The sequence below is a fragment of the Natator depressus genome, chromosome 19 (genome assembly GCF_965152275.1).
Source record: "Natator depressus isolate rNatDep1 chromosome 19, rNatDep2.hap1, whole genome shotgun sequence".
Lineage (NCBI taxonomy): Eukaryota > Metazoa > Chordata > Testudines > Cheloniidae > Natator > Natator depressus.
In genome coordinates, this window is record NC_134252.1 from 11249111 (window position 1) to 11270085 (window position 20975).

The 20975-nt window shown below is 45.2% G+C and overlaps 1 protein-coding gene across 4 annotated transcripts in view; it reads left to right on the top strand.

Annotated features, from left to right (window-relative positions):
* The window catches only part of PHACTR4 (phosphatase and actin regulator 4), a 96878-nt gene that overhangs the window by 68534 nt on the left and 7369 nt on the right, over positions 1–20975 (top strand). For 3 of the 4 annotated variants that reach the window (XM_074934169.1, XM_074934167.1, XM_074934166.1), the window contains 6 exons: positions 5415–5591; positions 6165–6245; positions 10592–10747; positions 10866–11234; positions 17943–18525; positions 20071–20288. In XM_074934169.1, coding sequence (XP_074790270.1) covers positions 5444–5591; positions 6165–6245; positions 10592–10747; positions 10866–11234; positions 17943–18525; positions 20071–20288 — 1555 coding nt within the window. In that variant the 5' untranslated portion in view covers positions 5415–5443. Of the gene's footprint in view, positions 1–5414; positions 5592–6164; positions 6246–10591; positions 10748–10865; positions 11235–17942; positions 18526–20070; positions 20289–20975 lie in introns of those variants that run through there. The other variant, XM_074934168.1, reaches the window with a different exon arrangement.

Consider the following 20975-nt stretch of genomic DNA (forward strand, 5'->3'; position numbering starts at 1 on the left):
TGTTTGTGTGTTGCAGGGAGGAAGGCTTAGGATGCTTTTGCAAGTGCAGTTTTAAGTGCACCGGGAGGGGTGTGGTTGCATAAAACATGATGGGACCAAAGTGTGTGTTAAACATGTTAGCAAATCGTTAGAGCTTTTGACCTTAACAGAATTCTATCAAGTGGTTAAAATATACTTTGTGCCCATCAGGCAAGACTGGCCCACGTTTTAACAGGGGCATTGGGATTGCTGTTAGGCTAAAACATGATCCTCCTAAGCACCTTTACAGGTTTGCATTAGACAATGGTGAATGTGGACTTGAAGAGCTAGCTGCCTAAAATGTGTGATTGAAATGGGACACTAGTTTAATGGAGATGAAGCACTAATGCTTGGGTGGGAGAACATGCTGGTTTGAAGTTGTAGCTTTCTTCAGAGTTGTGGTGTGAAAGAACAGCTTTGCCATCACGAGGCAGTCTCACCCAGAAGCATATTAACCTGTCGTGAAGCATTTGATAGAAAGTGCTGCAACCCTTTTAGACTAGATCTATACAGTTATTCTTTTCATTAAAATTGGTTAAACAAGGTTCTTCCGAAGGGTGCGGATGAGTGTACATGTGTCAGAGGTTCTTATTTGACTGGCTAGTGACGATACTTAGAGCCCTGCATGGATACATCATTTGTATCCACGTCTGAACCGCAATCTGCAAAAATGGTCCACGGATATCCGCATCCGAGTCTCGCACCTACCCCCATATGGATGACTTGAGCTTGCCACACAGGTGGGTGAGAACTGTGCTCTGGGGAGAACTTTGGAGGAGCTGCTAGAAGCTCACACCCCTAATTTCCCTTTCCTATTTTCCCCAATCTCTTTCCCAAAGCACTAAATTGCAGTTCTTTAGCACAGTTTCCCAGCTGAATTACTCAAATAAGGAGGGGTGTGTTCTCTTGATCTCATCATTATAAAACAGCCTACAGACCTCCTACACTTCATTATGCAGCGGAATAAGGAGAGGCAGTGACAGAAACCACCTTTTCCAGACACCTGTGGTGGAAGACTCAGTGGGTGCCAACATCTACTCCCCTTGTGTGCCATTTTCAGAAATTTGTTCACTGGTCCCGATGGAAATGTGCTGAAACTGAATGCTCACATGAGTCCAGTGTCTTTCCTTGGTCTTCCAGGGGATTACCCACTGATCAGAACAGTCGCTGAGTAATGAGGCTACTTGAAATACATGTCACTCTAAAGCATGTCTGTAGCAGCTGATCCACCCTGTAATTAAGAGTGCAAAGTGAATATAGCTTATAATGGCATCATAAGATGGCTGTTTTAAATGGCTGTGTGCACATGCTCTTCCTTTCACAGTCAATAATTAGCACTATTGGGGAGCATGGCACTTTACAAACCCAAGTGTAAGTGATCATTTCCCTGTGATGCTTGCAATCTAACTTTGAGCCTGTACGATGAGTCATGTTTCAGACAAAGGAGGAAGGGAGCTGCTCTCATGAGACAAATAATCTCCTGACAGACAGGAATTCTCAGTGAGAGATTGCTCAGTACAATGCAATGAGCTGATACTGATGGGCGCAATAGTGTAGAGTTTGACTTAAGGTATTTGTGATAGCCAGAACTGAATGACGTGAGAGAATTAAATAGTGGATAAATTCTACCTCCGTGCTTAAACCTATTTGGATATCTGCTTGTTTTGTTATACCCTCCCTCTGATCCCCCCCAGAGGTGGCTGTAGAAGGAGAGCAGATATGGTCCTCCTCCTAATTGGAAGTGGAGAAATTGCAGCTTGTTGAGCTGTGGTCTCAGTTCATTAATCTGTGAAACTGACAGTTAGCTTATTAAAAGAAAACTGAGCCCATTTTGCTTAGTGCAGCACTCTGAAACTTCAGGTAGTAGAAAGCGCTCGAGCTTACATTTCTTATACCGGTCCTGACTGGAGATGTATTTGAAATGAGTTTGACATGGGTCATCCGTATTGTTGGTGTTGCACCTTCAGCATAGTGATGGTCACCAACCCTAGGCTCAAATGCCTTCATGGCACTTCAGTTCCAAATTCAATTCACAGTTTGTTCCTGGCAAGAATTTCTGCTTGCCCTGTGAACTTTCAAAATGCTCTGCTGAGCAAAGTGAATGCAGCTCTTTAAAACTACACTCATAACTCCAGGACTAATGCTTCATTCTCTGAAGAAACTGCCTTGAAACATCTAGGAAATCTATCTTTGGTGTTAAGTTTAAAAGTCCAGTCTGATTTTCCTGTGATTAACCCAGGTGAACATGAATTAAACTAAAAGAGGTATCTTTTGTGCTTGCTTTTCACACAGGTGTGGGACTACCCTAGTCTGTTTACATACTTGCAGTAATTCATCAGTTTTGTTTGTAACTGAATCAAGTTTTGAACTTGCCTTCCTTTCTGAAATGGTTCCTAGCTGTGGCTATGGCCTCAGCTCTTCACTGAGGCTGAGTGAATCAAACTTTTCTAACTGAGAAGGTAGATCCTTACTGCATCGAAGCTGGCCTCCAGTGAGTCAGGAGAAAGAAATCTTTATAGAGCCGGAAGAAACATGCCTTATAGGTAAAATCAAATTGACCCAAGTTTGGGCCTAGGATGTCAGGTTCTAAAATATGTTCCAACTAGTTCAGGCAATGAAATGTGGGAAAATGCCTTTATGTTGGTTGATTCCCTTTCCTCCCTTTCCTATTGCTGCCACTGCATGAAATTGACTTCTATGCAAAACTCCTCCTGTTCTGTCATTTCACATCAGACTATTTTTGTCCGTTTGGTTTCTGATCATTTATCCCATGACCCCACTATTAGCAGCCATTAAAGAGCATCCTGTCTTTACATAGAATCCTGCATGTCCCTGTTGGACTCACTGGAATACTATTCCGGTTCCCTCTAGGTTATTAAAACGCCTTCTGTTGTTCCCTTCTCCCATTGGGGAGGCCTGGTTTTGCATGTTGTCACTTCTTCACCCAAGAAGTAGTTACCAGGGGCCCATCAGTGCTGCTCTTTATGAGCAATATTGCATCACATAGTAACTACTGAGTGGCATACACAGCATTCTTTGCCTGTAGCTGCCTGGGGAGCAAAAGATTCGGACTGTTGCTCCTGCATACCTAATCTTTTTCTATGAGTATGTCTACACTGCAGGTGGATGTGTGGAGGTGGGAGTGATTTGCAGTCCATGTACACATACCTGTGCTAGCTTTAATCTAATTAGCTCACTAAAAATAGCAGTGGGCATGCAGTGCCACAGGGCACGCAAGAAAGTGGGGATCCAGGGGGTCACGTAAGCTTATGCAGTCCTTGCTGCCATGTCATCACTGCTATTCAGTGAGCTAGCTACATCAAAGCTAGCACAGGTCTGTGTACCTGAACTGTAAATCACACACCGCAGCTGCAGTGCAGACATACCTGATGAACAGTGTCATGGCATGAAGATCCAAGTGTCTGTCAATGAAACCCTAGTGAAATACAACACGTAGGCCTTTCCTATTTTTTTCTCTTTTTCTGCAAATTTGATCTCCCACATGCTGTTAAAACATATCAAGTTCTGACATCTGGTATTATGTCTTCTGACTGGTTACATAAATGTTATGATTAAATGTATGATACTCTATTTGGGGTGTGCTGGACTTAGAAGTTGTCTCTTTCCAAAACCCTATAACCTGGGTTATGGGATTCTTGGTTTGAGTTTCCTGTATGTGAATAGCAGATGAGTGAGTTGTCATCGTGGGTCAGTGGTGCTGCCTTTTCTGGAGACATATCGTGTAGCCTAGTTTGAGACTGTATAGCTCAAGGACTTCATGAGTCAAAAAAGTTTGCATCAAACTCCAAAAAGTGTTTTTATTTACAATTGCTCAGAAAAATAAGGCCCACAAGTGATTTATAGCCCAGTACATACACAATAGAGTCCCCAGTGTATTAGGGTATGTGGTTTATTCTAGTATTACAAAAAGCCTTCCTGGTCTACACTAGTACATTAGGTCTGCATAACTACATTGCACAGAGGGGTGAAAAATCCACAGCACTGAGCAGTGTAGGTAAGCCGATCTAAATCCCCATGGAGACAGTGCCATGTTGACAGAAGAAATCTTCCCTCGATCTAGCTACTGCCTCTTGGGGAGGTGGATTCTGTAGGCTGATGGGAGAACCCCTCCTGTCAGCATAGGTAGGTCTATGCTACAGCGTATTAAGTAAAAAGAAAAGGAGTACTTGTGGCACCTTAGAGACTAACCAATTTATTTGAGCATAAGCTTTCGTGAGCTACAGCTCACTTCATCCGATGCATCCGATGAAGTGAGCTGTAGTTCACGAAAGCTTATGCTCAAATAAATTGGTTAGTCTCTAAGGTGCCACAAGTCCTCCTTTTCTTTTTGCGAATACAGACTAACACGGCTGTTACTCTGAAACCAGTGTATTAAGTGTAGACAAGCCCTTAGTAAGGCTCTCTATTCCCAGTACTGGGTACCATCCTGGTGTCCTGTAGAGCTACTTGGGTGCTCCCAAGTCACATATAGCTAGAGGCCAGGGATTCTCAGCCTATAAATTATGACCATGAAGTGGGTCACTAGCAATCTTCAATACGAAGCAAGCCTGCTATAGGTCCCTGCTGGCTTTTGTGGATTGTGAATTCCCCCTTCCTAGTAAGTTCCAGCAAAACTGCAAACTCCAAGCAAGCAAAAAAGGTGACTGGCATATCTTGATGTTTTGTGTTCAAATCGCTCTTCACAACGTGCCTCATAAGGAGGCTTTTTTGATACAGAACTATGTTTCGTAAGTATATCCTCTCCTGCTGCGTTCTCCTGGGAATTCTAGTAAACTAGGTGGAGTGCAAGGTTGCATTGTGTTGCTTTCCTGAGTTTTTGTTACTCTTGGCCCGGTACTATTAGCTTGTTATGGGGGTGGGGAGTGGAAATCAGATTGGCTTAGTTCTATGGTATACAACCGTTGAGCTGGGCTGAGAACTTCAGTAGGTTGTGTCTAAATACAGTCATGGAAGTTTATAGTACAGAAGGTATTTTATTCATGTAACTACTTGTGTCCGGAGCAGTTGCTTCCAGCTGAGATCAAGAGACTGCAGTAAAGCTTTTTGTTTGTGCTCTTAGGGCTAAATTATAGCACTGTACAAATATTAACTAAGTCACAGTTACACTTGAGCGATTTTTAACACATCACAGTATGTCTTTAGCCTGTTAGCACTGAAAACTTCACTTGGCTTCACTGAAAACTTCCCTACTCCTGTTCGATACTGACTGGTTATGTGAAGGCATGGAGTCTTGCTATCTCCTCTGCATGAATTTGCATCACTCACTGCTTAGCACTTTCCTGATATCCACAGGTGGGTTGGCAGGGACTGACTGGGTGGGAAAGGAGGGACCTCACTGGAACAGACCCGTGACTTTGCTTTTTCTTTCTGTGTAGCTGAGGAAGTGGATCATCCGCCATCTGACATGGGGATGGGGGCTGATGTTCTGGAATCTGGAGACACCACGCCCCCCACCAAGAGGAAAAGCAAGTTCTCAGGCTTTGGCAAGATCTTCAAACCTTGGAAGTGGAGGAAAAAGAAAAGCAGTGACAAATTCAAGGAGACTTCAGAAGGTAAAGCATCGGGCTTGGTGCTGGTCTTGAACTTTGGTTTAAACACTTTTTAAGCTGGGGAAGCGCATGCCAAGTTGTTTCATCCTTTGCTATTAGCCATCAGAGCAGTAACAGCTATGGGTGAGCTGCAGAGGCTGGCTGAAGCCTTGTGTCCCGGTGCTGGTATGACGGGGATCAAAGCTTAATTCTTTGCCAGTGATGGAACAACAAATTCACTGATCAGAGGCCTCAACTACTTGGCTCCTTAAAACCACCGCTTAAAGATCTTTTAACTATAGAAAACAATATTCTGAAGAGTGTTAAAGATGCAAGATTCCTTTGTTGAAAGGAACTTCTCCAACGAGGTTTAGGCTGGAGGAATGACTGTTCACTGCTCTAGCACTATATTCTGGTGTGTGAATACAGGCCCCAGATAGGTTACTTTTTAACCCCCTCCCTCTTCTTCCTTCATGCAAAATGCAGCAACTTGAACCATTTTTGTTTCATCCACAGAGCCAATACATTTAAAAACAATTCTTTTGAAACCCTCCCCTTGCCCTGTTTTCTGAGTGCTTTTTCTCAATTTAATATCAGTTTTAGAACGAAAGATTTCTATGCGAAAGCCAAGAGAGGAGCTGGTTAAAAGAGGGGTTCTGTTGGAAGACCCTGAGCAGGGTGAGTTTGGAAATGAACCTGTCATCCGCCTATCTGTGTTCTGTGTAGCTGGTCTGCTGCTGACATAATCCCATCCTTGTTACTGTACCTTTAAAAAATAAAATAAGTTAAAGGCTGTTTGCTAAACATGACCTCCCATCCCTTGTCTGTCCTTTGCACACGCTCCCTGTCTGGCTCCTGCACCTAGCTAGGAAAGCAGTGTAAGGAGGAAGAAATTCCTGAGATAAGCATTCCGTGTTCTTATGCATCTTCCTGTCTGCTGCTGGCAAGGAAATTCTGTGTCACTTCCTGTCGTGTTTGTCATATTTGTATCTCTGCCCGGCCTTTGGTACCATCCCTCTATGCTCCTCTCCTTCACATTCATGCTCACTGTAATCTCCAGGTTGTTCTGATCATGTTTCAGTTTATATTCTAGTCCCAGTGAAAAATAGGCTATCTATAATGTTGAATTTGATTTGTTTCTAGGGCTGCAAGGCCAAATGAAAGGAAACAAAAATTCAGTACGGCTTTTGAGCTGCTTGTGTAGAGGCATTCCATCAAGGAGGTGATAGGTGTCTTTTACATGCCTCTGAGACAGGCCTGTAATGTGTGCATTCATTTCTGGGCTCCTCCTTATCAGAAAATTGTAGCCAAGCTGTAGGAAAAGCAGCAAAAATGATTAAAACATTAGCGAAATATGGTGAAATATGACTGAAGGAGTCCATGCGTATTTGAACCTTGTAAACACCAAGTTAAGGGAGGAATTTTGTGTGTTCAAAGGTGTGTAATGAGAGGTCATAGGATGAAACTGAAGAAGCGAAAACATAGGCTTGATATAAATTTCCTGAGAGAGAGATGGCAGACGGGGAGTGTTCTGAGGTGTAACAAGGGGGTGGCATGCAGGAGTGTTGGTAAGATATAGAATTTTGTGTTTTGGCAGCAGTCACATGACCTGGGTTAGGAAGTGGAGGAGACAGTTACAATAAGATTAAACAAAGTGCCAGAAATAAAGTGTGGGACCAGGCGAGCACTGTCAGGTGGATAGATTTTTAAATTACAGAAATTAGAGATGGACTCTTTAATATTTTTGTTGCAAGTCAGTGGAAGGTTTCTACAATTGGTCGCACTTTTAAATCCTGCTCTCAGAAAATCAGTGTATTTTCTAGGTTTCAGAGTAACAGCCGTGTTAGTCTGTATTCGCAAAAAGAAAAGGAGGACTTGTGGCACCTTAGAGACTAACCAATTTATTTGAGCATGAGCTTTCGTGAGCTACAGCTCACTTCATCGGATGCATCCGATGAAGTGAGCTGTAGCTCACGAAAGCTCATGCTCAAATTGGTTAGTCTCTAAGGTGCCACAAGTCCTCCTTTTCTTTTAGTGTATTTTCTGAAAGATAAGTGTTCTGGAGAGAAGAGAGAGTTTTTACCCACTTGCATGCACTCTGCTGGCTCCTGGGTTCTGACAGTCAGGTCTTAGTGGCTCATTTTAATAAACTTCTTTGCTGTCCTTTATTCAGTTCTACGCAGCTGCCTTGTGTCTAGTATTCACCTTACAAATTGCAAACAGTGCAGGCAAAACTCTAAATTGTAACATAAATAAAGGAGAGCAGCTGGCCAGGGTAGCGAGGATGTGTTCAGATGGGATGTGAAGATAGGTGGAGTTGTGGCAGATACAGGAGGGCTGTGTGGGGAAGAGGTGTAGAGAAAGTGGTTTATCCACAGTGGGGACATAGGGAGTGAGTACCAGATGAGCAAGGGCAGCAAACAACGTCCTTGAGGCAGGCTGGCCCAAGCTCATGGAGGGCTTTAAAAGCAAAGACGACCGTTTTGAACTAGATTATGGAAAGCCTCTGAAATTGAAATGGCTGGGGGTGAGGGAATGAGAAAGCCAGCAGCAGCATTCTGTAAATGCTGGAGCCTGGAGAATATGGGAAGGCATTAGGAGAGAGTTGGAATAGCTGAGGAGGGGCAGGGGGGTGTAATATCTAGAGAACTGTCTGAGGGGGATGATAAGCAGATTGACAGATTTTAGGGCAGTGTTTCCCTGTGTGAGGGAACTCGTATGGAGGGAATGAAGGACTAGTCAGATGGCCCTCTGGATTGTCCTCCAGAGTCCTGGCTTCAGTTTTAAAATTAAAGTCTCATATTTGCAAAGAAAACAGTAAAAACACTAAGGCCATGTCTACACTACTGCTATGCTGCTGTAGTGCCATCCTGCAGACCATTCCTACAAAGACGGAAAAGGTTTCTCCATCAGCATAGGTAATCCACCTCTGAGCAGCGGTGGCTAGGTTGACGGAAGAATTCTTCCATTGATTTAGCCATGCTTATGCTGGGGGTTAGGTTGTCTTAACTACAGTGCTCAGGGGTGTGAAGAACCGTAGCTATGTCAACCTAACTTTTAAGTAAAAAGAAAAGGAGTACTTGTGGCACCGTAGAGACTAACCAATTTATTTGAGCATGAGCTTTCGTGAGCTACAGCTCACTTCATCAGATGCATACTGTGGAAACTGCAGAAGACATTATATACACAGAGACCATGAAACAATACCTCCTCCAACCCCACTCTCCTGCTGGTAATAGCTTATCTAAAGTGATCATCAAGTTGGGCCATTTCCAGCACAAATCCAGGTTTTCTCACCCTCCGCCCCCCCCCCACACAAACTCACTCTCCTGCTGGTAATAGCTTATCCAAAGTGACCACTCTCCCTACAATGTGCATGATAATCAAGGTGGGCCATTTCCAGCACAAATCCAGGTTTTCTCACACACACACACCCCCCCCCCCCCCAAACTCAGCTCATCATCCTATTACCAGCAGGAGAGTGAGTTTGTGTGTGTGGGGGGGGGTGAGAGAACCTGGATTTGTGCTGGAAATGGCCCAACTTGATGATCACTTTAGATAAGCTATTACCAGCAGGAGAGTGGGGTGGAGGAGGTATTGTTTCATGGTCTCTGTGTATATAATGTCTTCTGCAGTTTCCACAGTATGCATCTGATGAAGTGAGCTGTAGCTCACGAAAGCTCATGCTCAAATAAATTGGTTAGTCTCTAAGGTGTCACAAGTACTCCTTTTCTTTTGGCGAATACAGACTAACACGGCTGTTACTCTGAAACCTAACTTTTAAGTGTAGACCAAGCTTAAGCAAATTTAACGAACACAGCAACATCTGCCTGAGTTCTCAGAGTGCTTGAAACAATAGCTGAGTGTGGAAAAAATGTGTCCCATCAAGGTGACAACTAAGGCTATGTCTACACTACAACTTATGTCAGCAAAATTTGTCACTCAGGTGTGAATAAATCACCCCCTGGAGTGACATAAATTCCACCGACACAAGCGCTTGTGTGCACAGCGCTATGTCAGTGGGGAGAGCTTCTGTAATACTATATGGCAGGGCTGAAGGGGTGTGTGGCTGGCTTTGTTTTCCTGAAGAAATGCTCAACTTTCAGAGTTTAGAGAACACTGCTTTAGGAGACATGGTAAGAAGTAGTAAGTTTTAAGGTTGACGAAGGGTTTGGAAACACGTGCTGGACCTCAATCAAAAAGGAAGGTAGGCGAGATGGGACTTTGTTTAAGGAAACTCTTCTTCCCCATTGTTCAAGTGTTTCGGGCTGCTCATCATTCTCCAGGGCAAATGCTGCAGGAACACCGTGTACAAACCAATATGGAAGGTATCAGTGCCCTGGGAACACTGACTGAATCTTGTCGTCAGAACAAATCTATTGTACATACAGTGGAAACCTGGCCAGCATTTTGAGTTCTGTAACGTAGCAGAGTACAGGGGTTTATTAGAAAGCCCTTAAAGTAAGCTGACATAGAAGGCTGCCCAGAGCTTGATTGCAACTAGTCCTGGACTGCTGATCATGGGATAGTCCTGGCCTTGAAGGCCATCCTATCTTTGAATCTTGTAAATATGTTCCTTTGTAAATGAGTCCATTGTGTAGGAGACTGATGGGGGAATAAACAGATTGTTGGAATAAATGGTACTACACACTAGAGTTACAGGAGATTAGGCCCTATACTGTCTTTTAGCACATTGTTGAAATAAAGAGCTCCAAACTACCTTGGTGCTGATGTTACCATGTGCTATTTTATGCAGAAAGTAATTCTAGGACCAGATATTCCAGAAGTAAAAGGAGTGTGGTGGATACTTGCAGATTTTTAAATACAGTCATTGGCAATCTATTGCCAGTTCACTGCCTATTGATAGGTGTGTACCTTCTCAGACTTCAGATCATAGAATCGTAGGACTGGAAGGGATCTTGAGAGGTCATCTAGTCCAGTCCCCTGCTCTCATGGCAGGACTAAGTATTCAGTATCCTTTGCCTTTTCTGATGGTTTCCTATTCATTCCCCACCCCCTCACAGATGGAGAGGAACCAGACAAACTCAGCCATACTGCATTGAAGAATGGGCATACAGTCCCCATTGGTGGTTCTGGGATGTCAAACTTGGAGGAAGAGGTTGAGAAGAAGTCAAGTCTTAGAAAGTCTGTTCCAGTTGAGGAACCAAATAAAAGACTAGGTAGGAAATCAGGCTTGCTTCAGTTTCTCACAAAGAAATATCCGTTTTGAAGTCTCTTCTCTTGGGTCCCCTCATTCACCAATCTCTATAAGCACTTGTTTTGTGTTTCACTTTGCAGGCTCATCCAGTAGCAATCCCAGTTCAGAAATGGAGCCTCCTCATGAGCCGCAAGCACCCAAACAGCCTTTGCTTCCTCCGAAAAGACCCTTGTCCTCTTCTCAGGAGGCAAGTGATGTGCAGGTGAGGGATCCTGTCCCTGCCAGCCGCACTACAAGGACTGCATCCTCCTCTTCTGTTACTGCCGCCACCAGCATATCAAAGACGGTCAATTCCACAGTCGCCCCTTGCCCAGCCCCCAGGACTGTGCCCCCTGCTCTTGCCAGCACTAACACTACTGCTACCACAAGTACAACCAGCGTGGTGCCCGCCAAACAGCCCCCCATCCCGCCCCCGAAGCCTGTGAACAGAAATAGCAACCCTTTAATAGGTAAGTGTCGTCGTCTTTGCAACTGGCTGTCAGTCAAACCTAGGATGCTCTTTTGTTCTTTGAGATTGCAAACTCTGTTTGGAAGGGAAGATTTGTGTTGCTGTGTTCATACAGCATCATGTCTCGAATGTCTGTGAGCTAATCAAGGATCTTCAAAGCTTGACCACTGGACAGGCGTGGAAACTGGGTGAGCTCTGTTGATGCTGGTTCCATCAGCACAGGGCAAACGTTAATTACTTTCAAGAGGCACTACAAACTGAACGATCTGCCTAGCACAGATGTATCCAGCAGCTGATCAAGGGAGGCAGTCTCTAGTTTTTCTGTTAAGGGTAATGATTGAGATTAAAAATCACTATTGTTATAAAGTGTCTTTAATCTTCCACCAATGCGGGAATTTATCAGCTGTGCTGGACTGGAAGGCTTGGGATTGTTAGTGGGTGTTCGCAAAAAGAAAAGGAGTACTTGTGGCACCTTAGAGACTAACCAATTTATTTGAGCATAAGCTTTTGTGAGCTACAGCTCACTTCATCGGATGCATACTGTGGAAAGTGTAGAAGATCTTTTTATACACACAAAGCATGAAAACATACCTCCCCCCACCTCACTCTCCTGCTGGTAATAGCTTATCTAAAGTGATCACTCTCCTTACAGTGTGTATGATAATCAAGTTGGGCCATTTCCAGCACAAATCCAGGTTTTCTCCTCCCCCCCCCCCCCACAAACCCACTCTCCTGTTGGTAGTAGCTTATCTAAAGTGATCACTCTCCTTACAATGTGTATGATAATCAAGGTGGGCCATTTCCAGCACAAATCCAGGGTTTAACAAGAATGCCTGGGGGGGGGGGGGGGGTAGGAAAAAACAAGGGGAAATAGGTTACCTTGCATAATGACTTAGCCACTCCCAGTCTCTATTCAAGCCTAAGTTAATTGTATCCAATTTGCAAATGAATTCCAATTCAACAGTCTCTCGCTGGAGTCTGGATTTGAAGTTTTTTTTTTGTAATATCACAACTTTCATGTCTGTAATCACGTGACCAGAGAGATTGAAGTGTTCTCCGACTGGTTTATGAATGTTATAATTCTTGACATCTGATTTGTGTCCATTTATTCTTTTACGTAGAGACTGTCCAGTTTGACCAATGTACATGGCAGAGGGGCATTGCTGGCACACGATGGCATATATCACGTTGGTGGATGTGCAGGTGAACGAGCCTCTGATAGTGTGGCTGATGTTATTAGGCCCTGTGATGATGTCCCCTGAATAGATATGTGGACACAGTTGGCAATGGGCCTTGTTGCAAGGATAGGTTCCTGGGTGTTAGTGGTTCTGTTGTGTGGTATGTGGTTGCTGGTGAGTATTTGCTTCAGGTTGGGGGGCTGTCTGTAGGCAAGGACTGGCCTGTCTCCAAGATTTGTGAAAGTGTTGGGTCATCCTTCAGGATAGGTTGTAGATCCTTAATAATGCGTTGGAGGGGTTTTAGTTGGGGGCTGAAGGTGACGGCTAGTGGCGTTCTGTTATTTTCTTTGTTAGGCCTGTCCTGTATTTTCTTTGTTAGGCCTAACTACTACAGGCCTCCCCCCCCCCCCCCCCCACGTTCTTGTTAAACCCTGGATTTGTGCTGGAAATGGCCCACCTTGATTATCATACACATTGTAAGGAGAGTGATCACTTTAGATAAGCTATTACCAGCAGGAGAGTGAGGTGGGGGGAGGTATGTTTTCATGCTTTGTGTGTATAAAAAGATCTTCTACACTTTCCACAGTATGCATCTGGTGAAGTGAGCGGTAGCTCACGAAAGCTTATGCTCAAATAAATTGGTTAGTCTCTAAGGTGCCACAAGTACTCCTTTTCTTTTTGCGAATACAGACTAACACGGCTGTTACTCTGAAACTTGTCATTAGTGGGTGTTAGAAGGCTTTCACCTCTAAATCACCAGTTTATATGGTCAGTGGAAGTTGATGGTTACAGCTGTTTGGTGTCCTAATGAACTGGTAAGTCCCAGTGGGAAATATCCACATGACAAACCACTGTGGTATTTGGCATGGGTCAGTGCCCTTGCTGCCAGTTGCAGCAGCAAGGCAAAGGACTCGGAGTGGACCACGGAGTCTGAACTGCCCCCTTGCTTCTTGAGGTGCTTCCTCAAAGTGCATTGGCAAGGCAGGGATGTTGGGGAAGCATCCCCCCCTTGCTGCTATGGATAAACTGAGAAATTCAGGCTGCAGGGCTGCCCATCTGGCAAATCGTATAGCACTAAAACGTAAATTAAGAGCTGATTCTTCCCAGTGCTGGTTAAGTAAAGAATTAAATGCATCTATTTCCAAACCTGTTTTAACAGAACATGTTGGGGGGAGTTTCTTGTCATGCAGTTAGCCCAATATTAAGTATTGGTCTCTTAGATGCCTTGGTTAAATCTTGAGTAAGTCACAAGTGAAATGTGTTAAGTGGACTGAATGAAGCCGTTAAAGGACAACGCACTGCACAGCTAGTCTTTGGACAGGAGTAGCAGGGAGTGCCACAGATCAGGACTGAGATGTATGGGCAGAGCTGTGAAATGAATCCATCCATAGTGGTGGCTGGGCTTGTGCAGGTCTTGTTTGGGAGGCATTGGCAGAGCTGTGTCGAGAAAGCCGGCGCAGGACCTACTTGCAGTAGGCTTAGGTCAGTGTTTTCGTTTCCACAAGCAAATAATGCTACTTCTCCAGACTAAAAAATAAATACAAACCAAATAATTTAGTTTTTCTGCTCTGGGATGCGCTCTGCTCTAGCAGGTTTTACAGTTGAACTTTGCATGGTATTAAACTGCTGTTCGCCAGATGATAAAACTAGTCTGACCGTTCCTGTTGTGCACGCAAGGAAATACCTTCTTTGCTTGCTTAAGCTGCTTGCACACAACATGGGTGGTATTTGAAATGCATCAGCATTAATTGCAGGTAGTGCTGAGAAAAAAATATAGTGAAAGACAGCAAAGTGTCATACTGCTGCTATCCCCAGGGTAGGGCCTTAGACACCTATGGCAGAGGGTGTGGAGGGAGTGAGGAGTCACATGTAAGTAGAGCTGAAGAGCTCTGCACCTGTTTTGCTTGCTTTGCCTGTTGAGAATCCCCATTCAAACAGGGACCGATTTCACAATTGTGCTCTGTACAGACCTACATTTAAATACTTGCCACAATGCTGTTGTTTCTGATACAAAAGTATTGAAAGCAAGATTGGAGTTGGTCCTTTTGCAGTATCAAACCCACATAGTTTCACTAACGAGTGAAATTGAAGGGACGTGTATTTGGATGGTGTAAACACCAAGGAAGGGAAGAAAATATTTAACAGATACTAAAGGTATAACTAGGAACAATGGATTTGAATTAGGCAAAGGAATATACAGCCTGAATGTCAAGAAGTGTTACCCAGTGGTGAGATTGGGGAATAGGCTCCCAAAGGAACTGGTGAAAGCCCCATTGACTGACAGAATAAAAATTAGGTAACAGAGCACAAAATGGAAGGGAACAGCGCTGCACTGGAAAAAAGTGACCATGGCTAACATAACCCGTCTCTTTCATCTCTGCTTCCTCATTCTGTACGTTAGGCTCCTATGCTGCTGGCCTCTTAAATGACACTTCGTGGCAGGATAGGCTCAGGAAATGCTAACTTTCACATAACTTAACTTGTACACAACAGTAGTTCACAGTGTATGCATGGATTCTGTCAAGGCCATGCCAGGTACGGGGCAGCTGTTGTTCACAGCAAAGTGGCTAATTTAGCCTTTACTAGAGTAATATGTTGGCTTCTGTGTTGGGTCAGAGGAGTTTGTACGGTCCTGGGTGCAGTGAAACTAATTTTTAGCCCAGTGAGAAAGACCCCTTTGCCTTACTCATGACCGGAGACAGATTGGATTCACAGGACACTTGCAGTAGGGCCTAGTCCTGTGGGTGCTCTGCTTTTCTAACGCCCGTTTATGGGAGGTGCTGGCTACTTGGCTCCTCTCAGAATCAGGCTCTTAGGTCCTGAGTAGCACTGAAAGCAGAAGCCAGTGGGAGCTGAGGACACTCAGCACTAGACAGGATCCTGGCCTTAATCTGTAAGGGAAAAGTCTGTGTATTCGAAACATCTGAAAAATGCGTCCACCTCTGTATTACTGCAGTCTTCCCAGAAAGCACAATCTCCTCATCTCTTGCTGCCATTTGTGGTTCTGCAGCACCACTGGACTAGGAGCTCTTGTTTCAGATCTGTGGAATGTGTTGATACAGATGTGATTGTGGTGGTGAAAACAAGCAGACATGGAAGAAAACTGACGTTTTCCAAGCAGTTTGGTAGGAGGGAAATTGACCTTTCAACCCTTAGAAGCTGCTACTGCATAAATATTAAAGGCCAAAAAGCCACTGCCAAAGAGCCCAGTGCATGACTTTTTTAATCCCACTCCCACATACTCCCACTATTATGGCAGTGGGTCCCAAGGGACCCACGGGATCCCAGTCCCACTGCAGGGCTCTGCACTGCAGCAAGAGTCCAATGTCCTTTTTAAACACTGGGTGTTCTCCTGTAGGACGGAAGTGATATATCAAGTGTGAGGTCTCCAATTTTGGGAGCCACTACTGAAGACTATATTTTCTGGATGGGGTACATTACATTTGGGCCCCAGCCCTCTTCCCCTAGTCACATTGTTCTCGTCATTCTCTCCTTGATCAGCATCAAACAGCACAGACCCCTGCGTTAAATTCAGGCCTGCCCCACAAATCGGGAAGGGACTTTCCCAGCTGTAGATTTTATGGGTCTTATAAACCCCTCTGGACACATGATGATTTATGATGACAGCTCTGCCTTAGATACTAGTGACCACAGTAGAACCATAGATGAGAGGTAAGCTGGTAACAGGATTTATGGTGACCCAGCGTTGAGTCCACGTGGAATAGGGAAAGCACTTTCATGCTGGAGAGGAGTGGCTAGCAGTAATGTTCTCTGTGGCTAGCTCTGACAGCTAAACTGAGTGTGAGCATGTTAGCGTTTCAGTCCCACCGACTTTTGTCTTCAAATAGCAATACTCTAAAAGTGTTGTATGAAAGGAAAAGCTTTAAGTCCAGGGTTTTGTTGGGGATGTTATATCAAATTCCATTGTTGGGTGATGGCTGTAAATGTAGGCACAAAGTGCCCTGGTTGCATTCATTCCTTTGCTAAGTGAGCAGCATACTGATCCGCATGTCCTGCACCTGCCCAAGGAATGCTGCCGTTCCTGGAGCTGGCCCTACTGTTGCACTCTCGCCAAGCCAACCTTCCATGCAAAGCAGCAAGACAAGCAGGAGCTCTTCCAGCCTGCTCACTCTTGGCTGCTGTCCTGACTTCTTACCTTAGTAGCTAGAAGAGCAAGTGAGAAGCTTTGCCACCCAGTTACAGGGTGGATTTGATTTAAATCACTAGTCAGGAAGACTCGATTTAATCATGGTTTTCTCCATAAAAGTGCATTCTTGTTGGTTGTTATAACCTTAATACATATTCTTCACAACTCAGAGATAGATGTAGGTTTCATTTTTAGAAGGTACACACTATACATTTTTAAAGTGATTTATTTTGAAAACTTTTCAGATTAGTTTTACATCTATATCAGAAAATGAATTATTGTTTGGTTATTTCATTTACCAGAGGTAATTGAAGCAGATATTTATTAAGTCATTGGGAGGTGAACTATCTCCAATTCAACAGATTAATCATTACTATTTGGAGGATTTTCTTGCCATACTGTATTAGGAGGAGAACATCACTAGACAGACATTTAAATTGTTTTATTTAACTAAAACAACAATGTTAAGTATTCTGGATTTTTTTCTTCAACAGCAAACATGTAATAGTTTAACAAAAAAGCATATGTCCCTCGCTTCTCACATTTATCTCCAGACTTCTTGTCCAGATCTATTCCACCCCCAACAATCTTCTATTCGTTGAACTTTTTAAAACTTTGCACTTTTAGAGAGGTAAGAAATTGACTCTGTGTACACAAATTTGCAGAGGGACAATAGAGTTGAGGTCTGTTATTTCTCACCTCTATATATTATTTATTTAAAAAAAACCTTTTTGCTGTTAACAAGCATGTTACCTTTGGAGACACAAATCCACAGTTTGAGAACTGCAAAACTAAGCATCTCTGATGTTATCTTCTAGACTGAGTACTGAGTCCCATTGGGTAGGTAGAAAGATTAACCTAAATAATCTCTACAGAAGCCCCTGGAACCCATAAGATTGAGTCCCTAATCCATGAACTATTGGAACACATTTACAAAACTTTTCTTAAACATTACATGAATGTATTGTCTCATACTATAGAATTAGAATTTATAATCCCTATTCCATGATGAAATATCTTTGAGCTATAATGTATCTTAATTAAAACTATCTTTAGATAGGTTTTTTCCTGAAAAAGCATTTTATAAAAAAAAAAAAAAAAATTTAAACAAAAAAATCTGATTTAAAACTTTTTTTTAAAAAAAATCATTGATTTTTATCCACCCTGCCCAGTTACCTCTGGCATCTGGCTTTAGGGAGCAAGCAGCTGAGACTGCAGGAGGTCATATGAACTGATCAAGGTCTCAGTGGGTCAGAATCTGCCTGCTTCTAACCACTGGATCCTGTAGCCTCCTGAGTGCTTTCTGTGCTCAGCCAGTGGATGAGTGAGGGTACAGGGCTATGGCAAAGCCCTAATAAAATGTGGGATCTCTCTTCTCTTCCAGCTGAACTGTCTCAAGCAGTGAACAGTGGTATGGGCTTATCAAAGCCTTCCCCGCCCCTACCACCCAAGAGAGGCATTCCATCTAACATGGCACCCTCGCTGGAGTCAACTGCTGCCTCGAAACCACCAAGTGATAGGGTAGTGACAGCTACTCGTCCCGCATCGATACCAATGCATATCACCGTATCTCACCCGCCACCGTCGCCTTCTCCACCATTGCCCAGCCACATACCTCCCGAGCCCCCGCGCTTGCCCCTTCCTGCCTCCAGCCCTGTCACGGAACCCCAGCTCTCCCTGGAACTGCCCAAGGAGACCCCTCCACCAGAAGATCTCAGGTCACTGGAAGTGCCCAAGTGGGCAGCAGAGCAGGGGTTCGGAGAACCTCACGTGCCAACGCGGCTGCTCCAAATCCCACTGCACATCCGGATCCAGCAGGCGCTGACGAGCCCCCTGCCAGTTACCCCACCTGCAGAGGGGTCGCACAGGGCTCACTCGCTGCTCTTCGAAAGTGACAGCCCCTACGAGGACAACAGCACCCTGGGCCGGGCCAGGTCGCTGCCAGTCACCATCGAGATGTTGAAAGTGTGAGTGCAGACTCTGTGCATGCAGGAGCACTGACGGGTAGGGGGACAGCCAGGCACACAGCAGCCTGCACTGTGGTGTGGGAACGCTGCGCTCCACGTCCTAGAGCAAGACCTGTGATTGTGGAAAGTGCCACGGGAATTGAGTGTTTGGAGAAATGATGATCACCTTGGTACGCTAGGCAGGAAAAGCAAAAACAGTTCAGAGGAATCTAGGTATTTAATTGCACTGACGAGACAAAGTGAGATCCTTAGTTTCTTCATTCAGCCATGACCTGCTTCTGATGACCTAGAGCAGGGGTGGGCAAACTACGGCCCATGGGCTGGATCTGGCCCCTCAGGGCTTTGGATCCGGCCCATGGGATTGCCATCCCCATGGCGTGGCCGGCACCATGTCCCTGTGGCCCGGGATGGGGGTGGGGGGCAGAAGGCTCCCCGTGCTTCCTTCACCTTTGGGTTCCACACCCGAAGCTCCCATTGGCCGCGGTTCCCTGTTCCCAGCCGATGGGAGCTTCGGGTGTGGAACCCATAGGTGAGGGCAGTGCGCGGAGCCCTCTGCCCCTCTCCTAGGGGCAGCAGAGACATGGTGCCGGCCGCTTCCAGGAGCGGCGCGGGGCCAGGGCAGGCAGGGAGCCTGTCTCAGCCCCGCTGCACGCCGCTGCCACCCTGGAGCCACACCGGGTAAGCGGTGCCGGGCTGGAGCCCACAGCCCGAATCCCTCCTGCACCTTACACCCCCAACCTCCTGCCCTGAGTGCCCTCCTGCACCCCAACCCTCTGCCCCAGCCCTACATTCATGGCCCTGCATGCAATTTCCACACCCAGATGTGGCCCTTGGGCCAAAAAGTTTGCCCACCCCTGGCCTAGAGAGACTGCTTGGGATTTGATATGGTCATTCCCATCTCCCCACCCCCCACACACACACTCTGCTTGGGTATGGCAGCAGGTTTGAACCCTGAAACCCCAAATGGGGTTGGCTGGTGATAGGGGGTGACGGGGTTAGCCCCAAGTGCCTCAGACCTTGCATCTCCTTGAATTGGTGCTTGCTGAGCCCGGAGTCCTTCCGACTCTTCAGGAAGGAGGGATGAGGCAGGGATTGCAGAACGGGCCTTTGAGCAGAGCTCCTTCAACCTGCCACTGTTTTGGACTCGCCACAAAGCACCCAAGGAAGCTTCTTGACTTGGGCTCCTTAACCCCCAACTCCCGTAAATTCATTTGAAAATCCCACCCGCAATCTGTCTCAGTTGCTGCAATTCATGAATGTTTAAAGCATGTTGACATCCCTGGAGGGAAGGTGCCACAGGAGGGTAAGGAAATCTAAGTATTCTTGCTTGTAGTTCAGCAGGGCTTCCATGAAAGAGTGTGGGGATAAAAGGGGGCAGCAGCCCCAGGCAGACAGCCACTGGCTAGGAAAGGGTTACAGCGCTTGTGACCTGCCTTCCATAGAGAGGCTTCAATTTAAATTGGGGCTGGGGTGGAACAAATCCCTGACCTCAAAGTGAATCATTGTCATTGTTAAAATCAATAATAATTGTGCGCGTTTTGTTAGTCCAGATGATGATGAAGAGGAGGAGGAAGCAGACCAGGAGGGCGAACGGAGTTCAGGTCCTCACGTTTACATTGGAGATGCACCATCTGTCACGATCATTCCTAGGCTAATGCCACAGCCCCTGCAGGAGGAAGAGGAGGGGACGAGTGATTCGGACTCGGAGGGACCCATCCTGTATAAGGATGAGGAAGATGAAGAGGATGATGAAAGCCATAACAGTAAGGTTTCACCGTTGGGAGGCCAGCTTTACTCCTACACACACAACTGCACTTAGCCACGTCAAGAGCCACACCAAAAGTATGGTCCGTACAGTGTCCCAAAGTGTTAGCCTCTTGGCTTCCTCACAGGCTACTTATCCACAATGTGGGAAGTAATGCACCCTGGAAAACATAATCCCAACTGTCCATACAAAATGATGAGGACTGTTACCACTCAAGAAAGAGTTCTTGGAGTCATTGTGACTTTTCTGAAAACATCCACTCAATGTGCAGCGGCAGTCAAAAAAGCTAACAATGTCAGGAACCATTAAGAAAGGGATAGATAACAAGACAGAAAATACGATAATCCCACTAATTTATGGTATGCCCACACCTTGAGTACTGTGTGCAGTTCTGGTCGCCCCTTCTCAAAAAAGATACAATTTGGAATTGGAAAAGGTACAGAGAAAGGCAACAAAAATGATTAAGGGAATGGAACAGCTTCTATGTGACAAGAGATTAAAAAGATTGGTGCAGGCCACTTTAGAAAAGAGACAACTAAGTGGGGGGAGGGGGAAATATGATAGAGGTCTATAAAATCACGAATGGTGTGGATAAAGTGAATAGGGAAGTGTTGTTTAGCCCTTCACTTAACACAAGAACCAGGGGCCACCCAATGAAATGAATAGGCAGCAGGTATAAAACAAA